Below are 22,698 nucleotides of genomic sequence, written 5' to 3' on the forward strand. Positions count from 1 at the left end.
TGAGGAGAGTATTGCCTATTGAATTCAATGATCTCCTTCTACGGGGTCTATTTCATAGGTTCTCTGTTATCGGTCGTAGAGATTCATCTCTTACCTCCCTTTTCAGATCGACGATATACTCTTATATATATATACCATTACCTCTGCTGATTTTCGTTTCAGTACTGGTTTGGCTTTCTACTACATGTAGATGAGTGTCCTGGGGTAAGTAAGTCTTATTTTCTGTGACACTCTAAGCTATGGTTGGGCACTTTTTTATAAAGTTCTAAATATATGTATTCAAACATTTATTTGCCTTGACTCAGGATGTTCAACGTTCCTTATTTCAGACAGTCAGTTTCATATTTGGGATAATGCATATGAATCAATCAATTTTTCTTACCTTAAAATTTGACTTTTCCCTGTGGGCTGTTAGGCTCGCGGGGCTGAAAATGCTTCATTTTATTGCGTCATTCTTGGCGCTGACTTTTTTGGCGCAAATTTTTTTTTCTGTTTCCGGCGTCATACGTGTCGCCGGAAGTTGCGTCATTTTTGACGTTCTTTTGCGCCAAAAGTGTCGGCATTCCGGATGTGGCGTCATTTTTCGCGCCAAAAGCATTTAGGCGCCAAATAATGTGGGTGTCTTTTTTGGCGCTAAAAAAATATTGGCGTCTCTATTGTCTCCACATTATTTAAGTCTCATTATTTATTGCTTCTGGTTGCTAGAAGCTTGTTCTCTGGCATTTTTTCCCATTCCTGAAACTGTCATTTAAGGAATTTGATCAATTTTGCTTTATATGTTGTTTTTTTCTATTACATATTGCAAGATGTCCCACGTTGAAACCGAGTCAGAAGATACTTCTGGAAAATCGCTGCCTGGTGCTGGAACTACCAAAGCTAAGTGTATCTGCTGTAAAAGTATGGTATCTGTTCCTCCAGCTGTTGTTTGTACTGATTGTCATGACAAACTTGTTAATGCAGATAATATTTCCTTTAGTACTGTTACATTACCTGTTGCTGTTCTGTCAACATCTAATACTCAGAGTGTTCCTGATAACATAAGAGATTTTGTTTCTAAATCCATTAAGAAGGCTATGTCTGTTATTCCTCCTTCTAGTAAACGTAAAAAGTCTTTTAAAACTTCTCATTTTTCAGATGAATTTTTAAATGAACATCATCATTCTGATAATGGTTCTTCTGGTTCAGAGGATTCTGTCTCAGAAGTTGATGCTGATAAATCTTCATATTTATTTAAAATGGAATTTATTTGTTCTTTACTTAAAGAAGTCCTAATTGCATTAGAAATTGAGGATTCTGGTCCTCTTGATACTAAATCTAAACGTTTAGATAAGGTTTTTAAATCTCCTGTAGTTATTCCAGAAGTTTTTCCTGTCCCTGGTGCTATTTCTGAAGTAATTTCCAGGGCATGGAATAATTTGGGTAATTCATTTACTCCTTCTAAACGTTTTAAGCAATTATATCCTGTGCCATCTGACAGATTAGAGTTTTGGGACAAAATCCCTAAGGTTGATGGGGCTGTCTCTACTCTTGCTGAGCGTACTACTATTCCTACGGCAGATGGTACTTCCTTTAAGGATCCTTTAGATAGGAAAATTGAATCCTTTCTAAGAAAAGCTTACTTGTGTTCAGGTAATCTTCTTAGACCTGCTATATCTTTAGCGGATGTTGCTGCAGCTTCAACTTTTTGGTTAGAAGCTTTAGCGCAACAAGTAACAGATCATAATTCTCATAGCATTATTATTCTTCTTCAACATGCTAATAATTTTATTTGTGATGCCATCTTTGATATCATTAGAGTTGATGTCAGGTATATGTCTCTAGCTATTTTAGCTAGAAGAGCTTTATGGCTTAAAACTTGGAATGCTGATATGTCTTCTAAGTCTACTCTGCTTTCCCTTTCTTTCCAGGGTAATAAATTATTTGGTTCTCAGTTGGATTCTATTATCTCAACTGTTACTGGAGGGAAAGGAACTTTTTTACCACAGGATAAAAAAATCTAAAGGTAAATTTAGGTCTAATAATCGTTTTCATTCCTTTCGTCACAACAAAGAACAAAAGCCTGATCCTTCATCCTCAGGAGCGGTATCAGTTTGGAAACCATCTCCAGTCTGGAATAAATCCAAGCCTTTTAGAAAACCAAAGCCAGCTCCTAAGTCCACATGAAGGTGCGGCCCTCATTCCAGCTCAGCTGGTAGGGGGCAGATTACGTTTTTTCAAAGAAATTTGGATCAATTCCGTTCACAATCTTTGGATTCAGAACATTGTTTCAGAAGGGTACAGAATTGGCTTCAAGATAAGGCCTCCTGCAAAGAGATTTTTTCTTTCCCGTGTCCCAGTAAACCCAGCGAAGGCTCAAGCATTTCTGAAATGTGTTTCAGATCTAGAGTTGGCTGGAGTAATTATGCCAGTTCCAGTTCTGGAACAGGGGCTGGGGTTTTATTCAAATCTCTTCATTGTACCAAAGAAGGAGAACTCCTTCAGACCAGTTCTGGATCTAAAAATATTGAATCGTTATGTAAGGATACCAACATTCAAAATGGTAACTGTAAGGACTATCCTGCCTTTTGTTCAGCAAGGGCATTATATGTCTACAATAGATTTACAGGATGCATATCTGCATATTCCGATTCATCCAGATCACTTTCAGTTTCTGAGATTCTCTTTTCTAGACAAGCATTACCAGTTTGTGGCTCTGCCCTTTGGCCTAGCAACAGCTCCAAGAATTTTTACAAAGGTTCTCGGTGCCCTTCTGTCTGTAATCAGAGAACAGGGTTTTGTGGTATTTCCTTATTTGGACGATATCTTGGTACTTGCTCAGTCTTCACATTTAGCAGAATCTCATACGAATCGACTTGTGTTGTTTCTTCAAGATCATGGTTGGAGGATCAATTTACCAAAAAGTTCATTGATTCCTCAGACAAGGGTAACCTTTTTAGGTTTCCAGATAGATTCAGTGTCCATGACTCTATCTTTGACAGACAAGAGACGTCTAAAATTGATCTCAGCTTGTCGAAACCTTCAGTCACAATCATTCCCTTTGGTAGCCTTATGCATGGAAATTCTAGGTCTTATGACTGCTGCATCGGACGCGATCCCCTTTGCTCGTTTTCACATGCGACCTCTTCAGCTCTGTATGCTGAACCAGTGGTGCAGGGATTACACAAAGATATCTCAATTAATATCTTTAAAACCGATTGTACGACACTCTCTGACGTGGTGGACAGATCACCATCGTTTAGTTCAGGGGGCTTCTTTTGTTCTTCCGACCTGGACTGTAATTTCAACAGATGCAAGTCTTACAGGTTGGGGAGCTGTGTGGGGGTCTCTGACAGCACAAGGGGTTTGGGAATCTCAGGAGGTGAGATTACCGATCAATATTTTGGAACTCCGTGCAATTTTCAGAGCTCTTCAGTCTTGGCCTCTTCTAAAGAGAGAATCGTTCATTTGTTTTCAGACAGACAATGTCACAACTGTGGCATACATCAATCATCAAGGAGGGACTCACAGTCCTCTGGCTATGAAAGAAGTATCTCGAATTCTGGTATGGGCGGAATCCAGCTCCTGTCTAGTTTCTGCGGTTCATATCCCAGGTATAGACAATTGGGAAGCGGATTATCTCAGTCGCCAAACGTTACATCCGGGCGAATGGTCTCTTCACCCAGAGGTATTTCTTCAGATTGTTCAAATGTGGGGACTTCCAGAAATAGATCTGATGGCCTCTCATCTAAACAAGAAACTTCCCAGGTATCTGTCCAGATCCAGGGATCATCAAGCAGAAGCAGTGGATACATTGTCACTTCCTTGGAAGTATCATCCTGCCTATATCTTTCCGCCTCTAGTTCTTCTTCCAAGAGTAATCTCCAAGATTCTGAAGGAATGCTCGTTTGTTCTGCTGGTGGCTCCAGCATGGCCTCACAGGTTTTGGTATGCGGATCTTGTCCGGATGGCCTCTTGCCAACTGTGGACTCTTCCGTTAAGACCAGACCTTCTGTCGCAAGGTCCTTTTTTCCATCAGGATCTCAAATCCTTAAATTTAAAGGTATGGAGATTGAACGCTTGATTCTTAGTCAAAGAGGTTTCTCTGACTCTGTGATTAATACTATGTTACAGGCTCGTAAATCTGTATCTAGGGAGATATATTATAGAGTCTGGAAGACTTATATTTCTTGGTGTCTTTCTCATCATTTTTCCTGGCATTCTTTTAGAATTCCGAGAATTTTACAGTTTCTTCAGGATGGTTTGGATAAAGGTTTGTCTGCAAGTTCCTTGAAAGGACAAATCTCTGCTCTTTCTGTTCTTTTTCACAGAAAGATTGCTAATCTTCCTGATATTCATTGTTTTGTACAAGCTTTGGTTCGTATAAAACCTGTCATTAAGTCAATTTCTCCTCCTTGGAGTTTGAATTTGGTTCTGGGGGCTCTTCAAGCTCCTCAGTTTGAACCTATGCATTCATTGGACATTAAATTACTTTCTTGGAAAGTTTTGTTCCTTTTGGCCATCTCTTCTGCCAGAAGAGTTTCTGAATTATCTGCTCTTTCTTGTAAGTCTCCTTTTCTGATTTTTCACCAGGATAAGGCGGTGTTGCGAACTTCTTTTCAATTTTTACCTAAGGTTGTGAATTCCAACAACATTAGTAGAGAAATTGTGGTTCCTTCATTATGTCCTAATCCTAAGAATTCTAAGGAGAAATCATTGCATTCTTTGGATGTAGTTAGAGCTTTGAAATATTATGTTGAAGCTACTAAGAATTTCCGTAAGACTTATAGTCTATTTGTTATCTTTTCCGGTTCTAGGAAAGGTCAGAAGGCCTCTGCCATTTCTTTGGCATCTTGGTTGAAATCTTTAATTCATCATGCTTATGTCGAGTCGGGTAAAACTCCGCCTCAAAGGATTACAGCTCATTCTACTAGGTCAGTTTCTACTTCCTGGGCGTTTAGGAATGAAGCTTCGGTTGATCAGATTTGCAAAGCAGCAACTTGGTCTTCTTTGCATACTTTTACTAAATTCTACCATTTTGATGTGTTTTCTTCTTCTGAAGCAGTTTTTGGTAGAAAAGTACTTCAGGCAGCTGTTTCAGTTTGAATCTTCTGCTTATAATTTCAGTTTTCTTCATTATAAGATTTAAACTTTATTTTGGGTGTGGATTATTTTCAGCGGAATTGGCTGTCTTTATTTTATCCTTCCCTCTCTAGTGACTCTTGCGTGGAAAGATCCATATCTTGGGTAGTCATTATCCCATACGTCACTAGCTCATGGACTCTTGCTAATTACATGAAAGAAAACATAATTTATGTAAGAACTTACCTGATAAATTCATTTCTTTCATATTAGCAAGAGTCCATGAGGCCCGCCCTTTTTTGTGGTGGTTATGATTTTTTTTGTATAAAGCACAATTATTCCAATTCCTTATTTTTGATGCTTTCGCACTTTTTTCTTATCACCCCACTTCTTGGCTATTCGTTAAACTGATTTGTGGGTGTGGTGAGGGGTGTATTTGTAGGCATTTTGAGGTTTGGGAAACTTTGCCCCTCCTGGTAGGAAAGTATATCCCATACGTCACTAGCTCATGGACTCTTGCTAATATGAAAGAAATGAATTTATCAGGTAAGTTCTTACATAAATTATGTTTTTGTACAGGCTTTGGTCCGTATCAAGCCTGTCATTAAATCAATCTCTCCTCCTTGGAGTCCTAATTTGGCTTTACAGGCTACTTTGTTTGAGCCTATGCATTCTTTGGACATTAAACTACTTTCTTGGAAACTGTTGTTCCTTTTGGCCATCTCTTCTTCTAGAAGATTTTCCGAATTATCTGCTCTTTCTTGTGATTCTCTTTTTTGATTTTCCATCAGGATAAGTCATTTTTGTGGACTAGAAATTAATAGAGAAATTGTTGTTCCTTCTTTGTGTCCTAATCCTTCTTTGGAAAGATCTTTACTTTCTTTGGAGCTTTGAAACATTATGTTGAAGCTACTAAAGATTTCAGGAAGACTTCTAGTCTATTTGTTATTTTTTTCTGGTTCTAGGAAAGGTCAGAAGGCTTCTGCCATTTCCTTGACATCTTGGTTAAAACTTTTGATTCATCAGGCTTATTTGGAGTCGGGTCAGGCCCTGCCTCAGAGAATTACAGCTCATTCTACTAGATCATTCTCCACTTCGTGGGCTTTTAAGAATGAAGCTTCAGTTGATCAGATTTGCAAAGCAGCAACTTGGTCTTCTTTGCATACATTTACTAAATTACTGTATACTGTATTTGCTTCTTCGGAAGCAGTTTTTGGTAGAAATGTTTTTCAGGCAGCTGTTTCAGTTTGATTCCTCAGCTTATGTTTGAGTTTTTTCTTTTCATTTATGAGAATAAACTTATATTTTGGGTTGTGGATTAATTTTTCTCAGCGGAAAATGGCTGTTATTATTTTTATCCCTCCATCTCTAGTGACTCTTCTGTGGAGTTCCACATCTTGGGTATTACTATCCCATACGTCACTAGCTCATGGACTCTTGCCAATTACATGAAAGAAAACATAATTTACGTAAGAACTTACCTGATAAATTAATTTCTTACATATTGGCAAGAGTCCATGAGACCCACCATTTTTATGGTGGTTATGATTTTTTGTATAAAGCACAATTATTTCCAAATTTATTTTTTGATGCTTTTTACTCCTTTCTTTAACACCCCACTACTTGGCTTTTCATTAAACTGAATTGTGGGTGTGGTGAGGGGTGTATTTATAGGCATTTTGAGGTTTGGGAAACTTTGCCCCTCCTGGTAGGATTGTATATCCCATACGTCACTAGCTCATGGACTTTTGCCAATATGAAATAAATTAATTTATCAGGTAAGTTCTTACATAAATTATGTTTTTTCTGACAAATTTAATAATTGACTTAAATTTGCTAGTCCCCTGTATTATGTGACAGCCATTAGCCAATCAAAAACTTGAATACATATACACTGTGATCTCTAGCTGTAAGGGTTACTGTCTCTTTAAGGCTGTTGTGCATGTGAATTCTCATCTCATTGGTTACCTCCTCTATATATTTCATCTTTTCTTGCTGCACTTTGCTTAGTATTTTGGTAGTAAGACTACATTTAAACCTGAGCTAAACTTAAAGGGTTAGAAATTGATTCACATGTGATCCTAATTAAACTATATTATTATAATGACTATTATAAAGGCAATTAAATAAAAGTTTTTTTTTTTTAAAAAATAAGCTTTTAGATGCCTTATTTTTTAGCATTAAACTATCATGAAATGAGCAGTAATGACCGCCCATAAAATGAGGCATGGCTCATGGAAATTTAGCATCCGCCCCACATCCAATGGTGAAGCGGCTTGGCCCCTTAATTTTAATATTGCCTACTGTCAACATCGCATGAGCAGTCTGTTCACCTATTCATCAGTATTGAAGGGGCAGCTTCACACAACAAATGAGAGGACTCGGAGACAGGGAATAGTAAAATAACCTTAGCTGAGACTAGCTGTGTATGACTTTGCTGCTGCTTTTGTCCCAGTTCAGCCCTGCACTAACGAGAGAGCAGCGTATGTACTAGAATTCTTCCCTGTGATTTAGTGCGTCTTTGCTTCAGACTTTGAATACAGCAGCACTGCCCTGCTTATCTCCCCCTCTCCCTTGCTGTGTTTGATTGATTAGAGTGGGCTTCAATTCCACATGAAAGTAAACACAGCAAGAGGGAGGGGGAGATGAGTCCCACAGTGTAAATAAAAAGATCGCTCATACTCACGCTGTAAATGTCTGAAGCACAGATGCACTTCATCACAGTCAGGGAAGAATTGTAGCTGTTGATGCTGGCCGGTTTTGAGATAGTGTGAAACAAATCTGTCAGGTGGCAAGAGATGCCGCTCTAGCATACTAGTAACTTGTGTTCCTGTCTCCTCTCAGTAGAATGCTGAAAGCGGTGCTGGAGACAGGGGGGCGAGTCTGCACATGTATTGTGAAAGTAAATAGTTTAATTGCGCATGCGGGCCGCCATGATGTTTCTACCTAGGTAGAACATCTTAACAGCCTGCATGATAATAAGTAGAAAATGGGCTTGGCGCAAAATTATTTTTTTAATTAAAATTGCAAGAAATGGAAAGAAAACTGTACAAAGGTCCCAATTACAAATGGCTTTATTATAAAAAGAAGTTTTGAATGAGTTGAAAATATTTTTTGGGTTTACTATCCCTTTAAGGATATCTTTACATTTTTCCAGCCTGACTCATAGCATTTGTGGCAAACTGAAATAACTTTTACATTCTGGGAAACTTGCCAACTCTCTCATACAAAGTATCCAGTTACGTACTCACTTCCAGCATAACCTAGGATTGATACAAATGTTGCAATTTCCTTGCTACGGAGCTCTCAGTGTGTTTCAATAAAGTGCCTGTAAATATTTCCCTGCATTTCCACTGACAACTTGGACGTTATACATAGTGATGTCCAGTTCATGAACGAATCGTTCATTTGAAATGGTTCTTTTCAGTGAACTGTATGAATCAGTTCACCAGACTGAACTGATTCGTTTCAAACAGTTCACTTCCTGAGTCTGCAGCAGCACTGGTAATACGATTCTAGAGTGTGTACTGCTTCTGCTAACTCCTCCTTTGCAATGAATCAGACAGCCTCACTCTAGGATCATATTACCAGTACTGTTACTGATTCAAGAAGTGAACTGTTTGCAAACGAATCAGTGTACTGTTAACTCCTTTGCAATGAATCATTCAGTTAACAGTACACTGATTCAAAGATACCCCTAACTGCACCTAAATTAACCCTTACAAAAGTAGCAGGTCTCAACCTTATATTTATAAACCAAAACTCTGTATGACTTATAAATAAATATAAGGTTGAGACCTGCTGCTTCTGTAAGGGTTAATTTAAGGTGCAGTTAGAGGTATATTTGAATCAGTGTACTGTTAACCAGTGTTAATTTTGACGGCAAGTTTCAATTTAGTCTTAGTTTTAGTCTTTTGACTAAAATGCCATTTTAGTTTTAGTCATATTTTAGTCATCTGAATTGTTTTAGTTTTAGTCTAGTTTTAGTCGACTGAATCTCCAATACATTTTAGTCGACTAAATCTCCAGTAGATTTTAGTCAACTAAAATCTAAGGGGTTTAGTTAAAGTGTAATGCATTATTTAAGCATTTCTCTATCATTTGCAAACTGATTACATACTCCAGGAGTAAACATAACACCTGTTAATATTTATGGTATTAAGGTTTAAACATGCAATACAGACACAGATTTAGCCGTTGTGATATATAACATCTTTATTAAACTTAAAATGAAATAAAACCAAATTTCATAAACAAACAGAAGTGCAACTTTAAAATATATATAAAAAAAACTGTATTGGCTGTATTGAACATATTACCCAATATAAAAACTTTAACAGCTCTCTGTTAATAATTAAAACAAGTATCAAGAAACTCAACACAACAAAAAGTTTCTGCAGCTAGCACAGGCACAGCATAACTTAAAGGGACAGTATACTGTAAAATAGTTTTTCTCTTAATGTGTTTACAATTGCTTTTTTACCAACTGCAGAGTAAAAAATTCATGAAAATTAGATTTTTAAGGTTTATTTGTGTATATTAAAGCTCTGATTTTGTATGTTGAAGCCACAGCCTAATAAAATAGGTTGAGCTTGTAGGTATAATCAGATCTCATTACTGTATCACATTGTGCATATATACCTGCTTCTTTATCTTATATCTGTCCTTAAAACAATCACCAATACTTTGAGAGAACAATGGAAAATCAACATTTTATTACCTTATCTCTGCTTTATCACACTGGAGTGTAATTTCTTCTGCTGGCTGTGTTTACAAAGCTTATCTATAGCTGGTACGCGCGGTGACAAACTTTCACAATAGGTGGGGATACCACATGCTAAATTAAAAATTTCAAATGCCAATATAAGGGTAAAGGAGCTACTTGTAAACAATTTAATACACTCCAGCAGGTAAAGTGGATCATTGGGAACAAATTAAAGGGGAGAAAAATTTTGAGTAAACTGTCCCTTTAAACCCATACTTGTGGGTTATTCTTATTTTTAAGAATCAATTGATTGTTCACAGATTCAAAAACGTTTCGGCAACAATATTAGCACTGCTCTAGAACTTCCAAACGTATTATAAACTCCTGGAGTAAAGGTTTATTAACCTGTTTTCTTTTATGGTATTAAGGTTTGAACATGCAATACAGATTTAACAGATTTAACAGATTTAACTATTGTGGTATAGAACATGTCTTTATCTTAAAATTTAATAAAATGAAGTTTCGTAAATTTTACAAAAGAGCAATAATTGAATATGGATTGATTATAACAACTTGCATAAATTGTTTTTTGTCAGCAAATTTTGATTTAGTTTTAGTCATAGTCTTTTGACTAAAATGCCATTTTGATTTAGTTTTAGTCATAGTCTTTTGACTAAAATGTCATTTTAGTTTTAGTCGTATTTTAGTCATTAGAATTTCTTTAGTTTTATAGTCATTTTAGTCTAGTTTTAGTCGACAAAATTAACACTGCTGTTAACTGAACGATTCATTGCAAAGGAGTCAGTTAACAGTACACTGATTCTAATATACCCCAAACTGCACCTTAAATTAACCCTTAGAGAAGCAGCAGGTCTCACCCTTATATTTATTTATAAGCTATACAAAGTACTAGTAGATATGCATATCTTAGGAAAATACATACAACACAGTACATAGAACAGAGTATACAGCATGCTCTGTTCTATGTACTGTGTTGTATGTATCTGTGAAGGAGCCGACGCTGCCTGGCTGTGAGGACTCAGGAGGAGCTGAACTGTTAGACACTGAATCATGAGTCATGATAGATATAGAGCGTCACACAACTCACACAGTCAGTGACTCATTATTCAGGAACGAATCTGCGGCTCTACAGTTCATCTACTGAACATGAGGTAGAGCCTCTATCTCATGTTCAGTAGGTGAACTGGTGAATCGGTTCAGTTAATCAAACCGTCCGAAATGAACCGATTCACCCAGAAGAACCGAACTTCCCATCTCTAGTTATACACTGAAACTGAATAGAGATTAGAATTCAGAGACTCCTCAGCTGCAGTAAGGACACTCCTCAATTCAGCTGACCACAGGATTGGAAATCCCATCAAGCTGCAAGTAGTTTCATTTTCACTTCTCACTGTTTGTGTCACGCTGTTCAGCAGCACTTATCTCACAGAGACTGTTTCCTGAAATTACTCTCATGCTGTGAATGCTTGTTAGTTATTTACCTAACTAAGAGGAGCTGCAACCTATCTCACTATACACCTGGATATTTCTCCATGCTGTGTGTGCTTGTCAGTTATTTACCTAACTAAGAGGAGCTGCAACCTAACTCAATATACTCCTGGATACTTCTCCATGCTATGTGTGCTTGTCAGATATTATCCTAACTAAGAGGTACTGCTAGTATTTATAAGCTCCTACAAAACAAGAGCTATTCTTAAGAGACTCTGTTCCTAGTATAACCTCTCCTGTCAAATCAGTTATTCCATTTACGAATACATTGATTCTAAAGCCTCTATTGAGGGGTACTTACAAGCTTATCAATTCACTATACATCTTGAATTTCACTCCATTCATAGTGAGATTCCAATGCTCTAGTGATACAAACCATTATTTAAGCAACTTAATCTGCAATTGTGTTCCAATTCTATATACAAAACTATTTAACTATAAATGCCCTAACATAATACTAAGCCCAAAATATTTACAATGGAACCAGCAAAACTTCCACAGATCGTATATAACCTTTCCCAAAAGGTTGATCAGTTAGCCCAGGCTGTACATGATTTGCAAGTGGAAAATCAATCACTAAGGGGCATTATCAGAGATTCTATCTCTCCACAAACCTCTAAGGCGCAGCAGTTACCCGAACCCTCTGTATCCCTACCAGAGCCTTTTTCAGGTAACAGGAAGAATTATAGGCAGTTTAAGAACTCCTGCCATCTGCTATATAACCTAAGAACCCGAAGTTATCCCACAGAGAGGATTAAGGTACTCAGTACTATATCCTTCCTAAGAGGAGAACCCAGGACCTGGGCAGATAATTTGTGCGAAAACAACGATCCTGTTCCGGCAAGCTTAGGTGAGTTTTTCACTGCCATGGATGACCTTTTTCATGATACCGACATACAGATGTCTGCTGAAGCTTCCATGAGAAGTTTGAAACAGGGTAAAAGACCTGTCGAAGAATACATTACGATCTTCAAATTGTATGCTGTAGACTCTCAATGGAGTCAGATTGCTTTGCGAAATAAATTTCGTTTGGGTCTTTCCGAAGCACTGAAAGATGAATTCTTCAGAATAGAGCTTCCTAAATCTTTGGAAGGAATCATGAGAACCGCACAACAACTGGACAGGAGACTACGCGAAAGGAAGGCGGAAAGATTCTCCTCTGATGTCCGTCCAAAAAGTTTAACCAGTCCAATCTCTCATTCTTCACCACAACCAAGAGCACCTGCAATACCTATGGAGATAGGTGCAGTAAGAGGACCCTTAACTTCAGAAGAACGTTACCACAGAAAACCCAAAAATCTGTGTATGTATTGTGCCATTCCGGCTCACTCTGTACAGGACTGTCCCATACTCTTAAAACTAAAGAAAAGTAAGTACTCACAAATTAACTCATCAGTCCAAGGAGACAAAATGTATACTTACGCTATGTTATCCCTTTCTCTACAGTGGGATCTAGATCAAGTGATGACTGACGGGATTATTGACTCCGGAGCCTATGAATGTTTCATCGACCACCATGTTGTAAAATCTAATAAAATACCCACTATTCAAAAGCATACTCCTGTCTCAATTTGTATGATTGATGGTTCTACTCCCAAAAAAGGGCCTATTACACACCAAACAGTACCGATTACTGTATCCATTAATGGCCACACTGAATTAATATCATTTGATGTTTTAAGCTCACCTCATTTTCCAGTGGTTTTGGTTATAAAGTGGTTACAGCAACATAACCCGCAAATTACTTGGTCGCTGTTTACTATACAATTCAATTCAGATTATTGTTCACAGACATGCACACACATACTGATATTGTTCACAGACATGCACACACATACTGTTCTCCAGACAGATATTACTAACTCTCAGATTCCTTCCCATTACTCTGATTTTGCAGACGTATTCAGCAAAGCCGAAGCCGAAAATCTACCCCCACATCGACCTTACGACTGCCCAATAGATTTACTTCCTGGCTCAACTATTCCTTATGGACACCTCTATCCATTGAGCCAACCCGAATTAAATCATTTAAAGGAGTATCTTGAATAAAATCTCAGAAAGGGCTTTATCAGGGCCTCTACCTCTCCAGCCGGCGCAGGAATGTTTTTTGTCCGGAACAAGGACTCATCCCTAAGACCTATAATAGACTACCGGGAGCTGAATAAACGCACCATAAAGAACCGCTATCCTCTTCCTCTGATACCAGAGTTGATTGAGAGATTATCTGAAGCAAAGATCTATACAAAACTCTACCTAAGAGGAGCATACAATCTTGTGAGGATAAAAGAGGGCCACGAATGGTTGACCGCTTTCAGAACCCGGTACGGTCTATATGAGTACCTTGTAATGCCTTTCGGCCTGTGCAATGCTCCAGCCACCTTCCAGCACTTCATCAATGATGTGTTCAGGGATTTATTGGATGTATGTTTAGTCATATATCTAGACAATATCTTGATATATTCTAAAAACGACACTGAACACATCAAACATGTCCGAAGGGTCCTCTCTAGGCTTAGAGAGCATAAATTATATGCCAAACTCGAGAAGTGCATTTTTCATACTAATCGTTTCCTTTCTTGGATATGAAATATCCCCAACTGGTATTACCATGCAAACCCCAAAAATTGATGCTGTAAAGAATTGGATCATCCCCAAAACAAGAAAAGACCTGCAAAGATGTCTAGGGTTTGCGAACTACTATAGGAAATTTATCAAGGACTTTTCCAAATTAGCTAAACCACTTACTACTTTAACCAGCATTTCTGTACCATACATATGGAACAACGAAGCCAATGAAGCTTTTTCGTTATTAAAGTCTAGATTTACCACCGCACCCATTCTAAACTTTCCTGATCCAAGCCTCCAATATCTGCTTGAAGTAGATTCATCAGACTTTGCACTTGGTGCAGTGTTATCCCAACAAAAATCTCTCAATGATCCTATTCATCCCGTATCCTACTATTCCTCAATGATGACTGCCTCTGAAAGGAACTATTCGATTGGAGACAAAGAACTCCTTGCAATAAAACGCTCACTGGAGAACTGGAGACATCTTCTTGAGGGAACCACTCTTCCCATCATTATACTCGCAGATCACAAGAATCTTGTTTATTTGCAAACCAGTAAAAAATCGGCAAGACAGGTCCGTTGGAGTTTGTTCTTTTCACAATTCAATTTCAACATTGTTTACAGACCAGCTGCAAGGAACGGCAAAGCTGATGTTCTCTCTCGGTTACCCGAGAAAAACGATTCTATGAAGATACAGACTAGCATCATTCCCACCAAACGATTTGTTGGACTCACATGTGATATGTTGACTGAGCTTAAGAGATATACCGCCAACGAAACTCCACCGTCTAACTACTCCCTAGTGATGAAGGATGCATTATATTATCATGCACAAAGGATCTATGTACCAAAACAGTTGAGAACTTTAATCCTTCAAACCCATCATGATACCCCCTTATCTGGTCACCCTGGGGTTCGTCGTACGATGGAATTGATAACACGAACGTTCTGGTGGCCTAAACTGAAAGAATCCATTCAGGAATTTATACAAACGTGAGATTTGCACAGTGTCCAAATCAGAAAGAAAACCGCCTTATGGATTGTTGATTCCATTACCAGCACCAAAAAGACCTTGGCGACATATATCAATGGATTATATAGTTGATCTTCCGTCTTCAAATAATCAAACCACTATCCTGGTAGTAGTAGATCTGTTTACCAAAATGGGGCATTTCTTACCTTACCATAAGTTACCTACCTCCTCTGAGACTGCTCATCTATTTTTAGATAACATTGTGAAACTGCACGGTTTCCCAGCCATTATAACAACAGACAGAGGGACACAGTTTACGTCACGATTCTGGACCAAGTTATGTGATCTCACTAAAATACAACATCGCTTTACCACATCTTTCCACCCACAGACCAACGGACAGTCAGAGAGGTTAAATCAATGGCTTAAGCAATACCTCAGTTGTTACTGCTCATATCACCAAGAAGACTGGATACAATTCCTAGCTATGGCCGAATTCGGCTACAATAATGCAGTAAATTCATCAACTAAATTCTCTCCATTCTTTGCAAACTATGCATTCCATCCTGATTTTGCTTTTTCCTCTCCTGACAATCTGAATTCTCCCTCGATAGAAGATTTCCATGATTCATTACAACAAAATTTCCAAATTATACACCAGAATATACTGAATGCTCAAAACACACAAAAACATTATTACGATCCTCGTAGAAGACCTCCTCCACCATACACTGTGGGTGATCAAGTCTGGCTTTCTACCAAGAATCTGAGACTACAAATCCCATGCAAAAAATTGGCTGGTCTTTTTATCTGACCTTTTCCGATCATCCGTATTATTGAGAATGCAGTGACCCTAAAATTACCTGACAGCATGAAAATCCATCCTACATTTCACATATCACTTTTGAAACCGTATACTCCGACTAGACAAACCCAGCCTGGTTTACCTGCACTTCCACCAACGATGGAACAGGATGAATACGAAGTTCATTCTTTACTGGATTCCAGGTACCACAAGGGGGAATTGCAATATTTGGTACACTGGAAGGATTACTTCTCTGATGACGACACTTGGGAGCCTGCCTCGAATCTCAATGCCCCAAGATTAATTACATTGTTTCATAGAAGACACCCTGATCGGCCTAGACCCACAACTGTGGCACAGTTGTCTTGAGGAGGGGGTCATGTAAGGGTTACTGTCTCTTTAAGGCTGTTGTGCATGTGAATTCTCATCTCATTGGTTACCTCCTCTATATATTTGATCATTTCCTGCTGCACTTTGCTTAGTATTTTGGTAGTAAGACTATATTTAAACCTGAGCTAAACTGAAACTGAATAGAGATTGGAATTCAGAGACTCCTCAGCTGCAGTAAGGACACTCCTCAATTCAGCTGACCACAGGATTGGAAATCCCATTAAGCCGCAAGTAGTTTCATTTTCACTTCTCACTGTTTGTGTCACGCTGTTCAGCAGCACTTATCTCACAGAGACTGTTTCCTGAAATTACTCTCATGCTGTGAATGCTTGTCAGTTATTTACCTAACTAAGAGGAGCTGCTACCTATCTCACTATACACCTGGATATTTTTCCATGCTGTGTGTGCTTGTCAGTTATTTACCTAACTAAGAGGAGCTGCAACCTAACTCAATATACTCCTGGATACTTCTCCATGCTATGTGTGCTTGTCAGATATTATCCTAACTAAGAGGTACTGCTAGTATATATAAGCTCCTACAAAACAAGAGCTATTCTTAAGAGACTCAGTGTGACAGACCCTTCTGTCAGTACTGAAAGAGTTAACTTTGTTCAGCTTTAAGAAGCTATTTTCTAAAGACAGGTTCACTGGCCTCAGCTATTGTGTACTGTAATTAAGTTTAGTGATAAACATTCCCATTGTTTAATCACCTCCAGAGTCAGACTGTTGGTGATAAGGATTGTTTTCTTGTGTTTAAATTGGTTATCTGCTTAAGTAATGTAATTCTATTGTGGCCTGTCAAAGGGCGTTTTCCCTCTATCTAATGTACAATATTCTTTCAACCCCCCATCTGGGGTCAGAGCTGCATAAATACTGGGCATATGGCCTTCAATAAAGTACATTCTGTTTTTTGCTTCAATGTGGAGCCTGGTCTCATGTTTGAGGGGGGAATTAGCTGGGTTGTGTGTTGCTAAACCCATATTCAGGACATTGTTCATCTGGTGTTAACCTTTGGTATCCTGTTGGTACCGTAACACTCAGTTCCTAGTATAACCTCTCCTGTCAAATCAGTAATTCCATTTACGAATACATTGATTCTAAAGCCTCTATTGAGGGGTACTTACCAGCTTATCAATTCACTATACATCTTGAATTTCACTCCATTCATAGTGAGATTCCAATGCTCTAGTGATACAAACCATTATTTAAGCAACTTAATCTGCAATTGTGTTCCAATTCTATATACAAAACTATCTAACTATAAATACCCTAACACTAGCACATGCGAAGTAGTAGCTGGAGCTTGAAAAAGTGTCAATATAAAAAGACTGGGCTTAATTTTATTATTATTATTATTATTATTATTATCAGGTATTTGTAGAGCGCCAATAATTAAAATACATTGAAAACTCTCCTTAAAATTGTGTGCTATATCTGAAAAATTAAAGTTTAAATTTGTTATTAGTGTCTCTTTAAATAAATGCCATAAGAGCTGATGGTAATTATTTGCAATTCTAATACTACAGATACTTTAACCAACTGTTACTTTTTAAAGAAAGAAACTAATGCTCAATTCTACATGTTCAACCAGGTATGTGACATCAACTTGCAAAACCAAAATGTGCTGGCTAAGCACCTTGCTGGAAAAAAACACAAGGTAATACAAGCTTAAAAATGTTTTAAAATTATTCTCCCAATTATATATATATATTTAAGTGGAAGGGACCCTAAGCTACAGAAATTGATTTTGAAGTTAGATGGGAAGCTACACTAGAGTGGAATGGGTGGGCACCCTACATAATGATCGCGGGAAGCTGGGGGGACCCACTACACTACAGAAAAAAAAGAAAGAATTATAAATAAATTAAAACAAAATAAACTATAGACTGTGTACTGGCACACAGCTGCCATTACCTAAGATATCCACCACTAACTGAAGGTGGGGAGGGTTAGAGGGCTGTTTGGGAGGGATCAGTGAGGTGGGAGGGTTAAGGACGGATAGTTAAATATTTTATTTGTGTGCTATGGAAAAAATATTAGTCATGAGTTTCTGTCCTTAAGCGATTGTGGTAAAAAATATGAATTTATTCTGAAACCATTGTCTGCAGCATAAAACATAAGAATGGTTATTACTTGAAAATGCAAAGTGTAAATTACCTTTACGGTAAAGCTTATGTGCGTCTTGTTTCATCGAATATGAACGAATATGTTTCAACGCTCCTTATATGGCTAAAAAGCTAATTCTTTAAAGTTACATTTACCAAATGTTTTATTTCATATTCCAGATAAATTGCATGCTTTAATCTATTAGATCATGTCATTTTTCTTTTCTAACTATATTCTCCTTCTTAATACAGGGAGAGTCCACAGCTGCATTCATTACTTTTGGGAAATACAGAACCTGGTCACCAGGAGGAGGCAGAAACACCCCAGCCAAAGGCTTAAATACCTCCCCCACTCCCCTCATACCCCAGTCATTCTTTGCCTTTCGTCACAGGAGGTTGGCAGAGAAGTGTCTGAAGTTAATATAAAGGGTATCTGCCCTTCGAGATGGGACTGGAGTTTTAAGTAGTCTTGTCAGCCTCTCAGTGAGAGTATTTATGAATGTTAGAGTCTGGAGATGCAGGGAGAGTCTTTCTACGAAACCATCCAGACTCATTAACAGCTCCATAAGCAATCAGCGTTGACGCGTTTCGCTGCCTGCTTTTCTTCACTCAAGTCCATGTCAGAAGCGCTGCTACCATCTGTCAAACTTGAAGGACCGTGTTGCTGTTCCACGGCATAGATTCCGGTAAGATTGTTTAAATTTTTACACACATGTTGAAGATTGAAGTCAGGGTCTCAGTGGGACTCCTTTATCTTTATGGAATCAAGGGTTAATATCTCCTGAGGGGGATTATTGAACAGTGGGGTCTTTTAATCAAATTTGTTATGTGATTTTGACTGCTTATGTGTAGAGACTTTTTGGGGCTCATAGGCTGATACGGAACGTACAGGTTAATTTTGTTTTGAGAGCTGCACAATTTTATTAAACTGGCGCGCTTTTCCTTAGCAGGGGCGGTCCTGCATGATGCACCATGTGACCAGGAGTGGTCACATTTTGTTTTTCCATTTCCGATTCCTGACCGAGTGTCTGCGGAGAGGAGCCGATTTCTCTACCTGTCTGGGTCATAGGAGGTGGTGAGTGCCCCAGCCATTGGGGTTATAAGGTGCCAGTTGTTTTTTGTCCATAATTTAATTTAGATGAATTATGGAGGATTCTGATGTTTTTAGAGGGGGATCCCTCTGATACAGACCGGGTAGACCAGCCCTCTCATTTATGTCCCGTGAGGTGTGTTCCGTAGAATCTTTTGTTCCTACACATGCAGTTTTCCCATATACCGCTGCTCCTTCGCTTAATGGAGACTTTTTTCCACCAGAGGTTACTGCGTGGTTCCGCATGGCCATCTCTGACTTTAGCGGCTTTGCCTCTTCCTGTTATGTGCAAGCGAAGGGTTAATCCGTGCTCTCCTACCCAAGGACCGTCGTGTAAGATGTCGATTGTATCAGATCAGTCTTCTGGGGAAGCGGTGCCCTCTGAGGCTTCAGAGGTACAACCTCCGGGTCGGAGTCTCCTGATCCTCCGACTGAGGAGGATTTGGCATTTAGATTTAGAATGGATCACCTGTGTTTACTTCTGAGAGAAGTTTTGGTGATGTTGAAGATTCCCAGTACTGATCCATCGGTTGAATCTCAGTCCTCTGAATCAGAGAGCTTGACTAGATGAGTGGAGAGGGATGGAGATCATATTCCTTATAGTGTGTGTGTGTGTGTGTGTATGTGTATATGTATATATATATATATATATATATATATATACACACAGTGTATATGTATGTATGTATGTGTGTATATATATATATATATATATATATATTCTGTTTCTTTTTGTTTTGTATTTAGAATCCCAGTTCCGAGCTTGTGTCGTATGACAGGCTGGACCTTGTGTGCACTTGCTTATTTTCTTTTCGATTCCGGTTAGGATAGTTTTTGGTTTTAGAGCTCTGGGTTGTTGTAGAAACTCCTTTTAAGAGGACTTTTCGTCACTGAGATTTTGGTTCTAGCAATTTTAAAGGTTGCGATTGTTGGAGATTTCCGGTGGAAGTATCTAGGGGTCTGTTCGGGGTGATGATTCCCTCGATATTCCCGAGACAATATTTAAGCCTCAGAGCTTATAATTTATTCTTCTGATTTTTCTCAGTTTTCCTATCACTTATGGAACAAGAATTTTCCGTTTATCCTAGATGGCTGGCAGGACATGTTTGGGTACTAGTTAAATTTGTTTGTTTCCCCCTACACAAGAAAATTAGTTATTTATAGCTCTTCTGGTCCAGACAGAGCAGGTCCATCTATCCTAGATGACAGGCAGAACCATGTTTAGGTATTATCTTGGATGGGTGTCTGATGCTGGATCATATGGATTCAGAAGTCCTAGAGGCCGGAGCTAGGCTTTTCTTTCTGGCTTTTTTGGGCATTTTCTCCTCTCTTGATTTTGTCATTCGGCAGAGATAGGGAACGGGGGACATTTAGAGTAATTCTCCCGGTACCTTTCGCAGGGTGAGAATATTTTCACCCACTGTTGGTGCAGAGTCCAATTAGGGGTTTCTCATCCTACTTGGGTTCTATGTAGGAGGAGAGTCCACAGCTTCATTCATTACTTGTGGGAAATTAAGAACCTGGCCACCAGGAGGAGGCAAGGACACCCCAGCCAAAGCCTTTAAATACCTCCCCGACTCACCTCATCCTCCAGTCATTCTTTACCTTTCTTCACAGGAGGATGGCGGGTAGTACTCTTCAAAATGGGACTGGAGTTTTAAGTAGTCCTGTCAGCCTCTCAGTGAGAGCCTGGACGAAAGTTAGAGTCCGAAGATAAAGGGAGAGTCTTTATGCAAAACCATCCTGACTCATATTAACAGCTCCATAAGCAATCAGTGTTGATGAGTTTCGCTGCTTGCTTTCTGCACTCAAGTCCATGTCAGGAGTGATGTTACTACCCTGTTACATTTGAAGGGCCGTGTTCCTGTTCCACGACTTCGATTCTGGTAAGATTGTTTCATTTTTTATTATACATGATGAAAATGTAGAAGACAGGGTCACAGTGTGACACCTTTTATCTTTATAGATCCCTGGTAGGGGGATTATTGAACTGGGGGGGTTTATACATAATATGGTTCATTGTGTTATTGCTGCGTTATGTGCAAGATGAGGCTCTGGTAATGGGTGGAACTTACATGTTCATTTCCGGGAGATTTTGTGCCGCCGATTTGGTGCGTTTTTTTCTCCCTAATGCAGGGTTGGTCCTGCGAGGCATTCCATGTGACCCGGGTGTGGCCTAGGCAACTTCCTCTGCTTGACGAGACAAAGTGGTTTCTGTAGTCCGGGTCATAGGAGGCGGTGAGTGCCCCAGCCATTGGAGGTTATAAAGGTGCCATTTCATTATTATAACTATTACGTAATTAATGCGCAAGCTATGGTGGACTTTGACGCGTTAGAGGGTACTCCCTTTTGAACTAACTCTGTTACCTGCTCAACTATGTTCCACATGCCTTGATAAAGTTGCGACATCTAGAAAAAAAGAGGATGTCTAGTACTACTGAGTCATCCACCTCTAAGGGTTCTCCGTCTCATGAGGTGCGTTCCCTGCATTCATCTCCGATTGCACATGCAGTGCCCCAGGGCCCAAACATTACTCCTGTGGGAGAGCTTCGTTGGCCATCAGATTTTGCGGATCAACTTCAAACGGCGGTGTCGAAGGTGATTAATCCTTTACCAAGTTCTGCTAAGCGCAAGCGTAGGCTACTTCATGGCGGCCCGGCCCAGGGGTTGTCTATGCCTATTGATATATCAGAGGCATTATTCGCTGATGAGGACTACTCTGACTCTTCGGAGGAAGTCCCTTCTGGGTCGGAATCCGTGTCATCTAAACCTCCGGCTGCGGAGGAGCATGACTTTAGGTTTAGGATGGAAAATTTGAGATTTTTGCTGAAGTGCTTGCTACGCTTGTGGTTCCGGAACCGAAACTCCCGTAGGAATCTTCGATTCCTAAGCTTGATAAAGTATACGAGGACAGGGTGGTGCCTCAGACCTTCCCGGTTGCTGTTAAGATGGCTAACATTATTAAGAATGAATGGGAGAGATAAGGTTCATCCTTTTCCCCTTCTTTATTGTAAAAACTGTTCCCCGTCCCGGACTCTCAGCTCGAGCTATGGGGGGACTGTCACTAAGGTGGATGGTGCTATCTCACAATGCGCACAATGATTCCCCTCGAGAATAGTTAGTCGTTTAAAGAGCCCATGGATAAAAAGTTGGAAAACATGTTTAGAAAAATGTTTCAGCACACAGGGTTTGTTTCTTTCATGTAATTAGCAAGAGTCCATGAGCTAGTGACGTATGGGATATACATTCCTACCAGGAGGGGCAAAGTTTCCCAAACCTCAAAATGCCTACAAATACACCCCTCACCACACCCACAAATCAGTTTTTACAAACTTTGCCTCCCGTGGAGGTGGGGATCACCATCGTTTAGTTCAAGGGGCTTCTTTTGTTCTTCCAACCTGGACTGTGATCTGCACAGATGCGAGTCTGACAGGTTGGGGAGCTTGATTCTCAGTCATAGAGGTTTCTCTGACTCTGTAATTAATACTATGTTAC

The 22,698-nt window shown here is 39.2% G+C and overlaps 1 protein-coding gene across 2 annotated transcripts in view; it reads left to right on the forward strand.

The window, feature by feature from the left end:
• LOC128660608 (uncharacterized) overlaps positions 1-22,698 on the forward strand; it is a 559,105-nt gene that overhangs the window by 196,048 nt on the left and 340,359 nt on the right. For both annotated transcript variants that reach the window (XM_053714534.1, XM_053714535.1), the window contains one exon: positions 17,600-17,665. In XM_053714534.1, coding sequence (XP_053570509.1) covers positions 17,600-17,665 — 66 coding nt within the window. The remainder of the gene's footprint in view (positions 1-17,599; positions 17,666-22,698) is intronic.

Source organism: Bombina bombina, chromosome 5, assembly GCF_027579735.1.
Source record: "Bombina bombina isolate aBomBom1 chromosome 5, aBomBom1.pri, whole genome shotgun sequence".
NCBI lineage: Eukaryota > Metazoa > Chordata > Amphibia > Anura > Bombinatoridae > Bombina > Bombina bombina.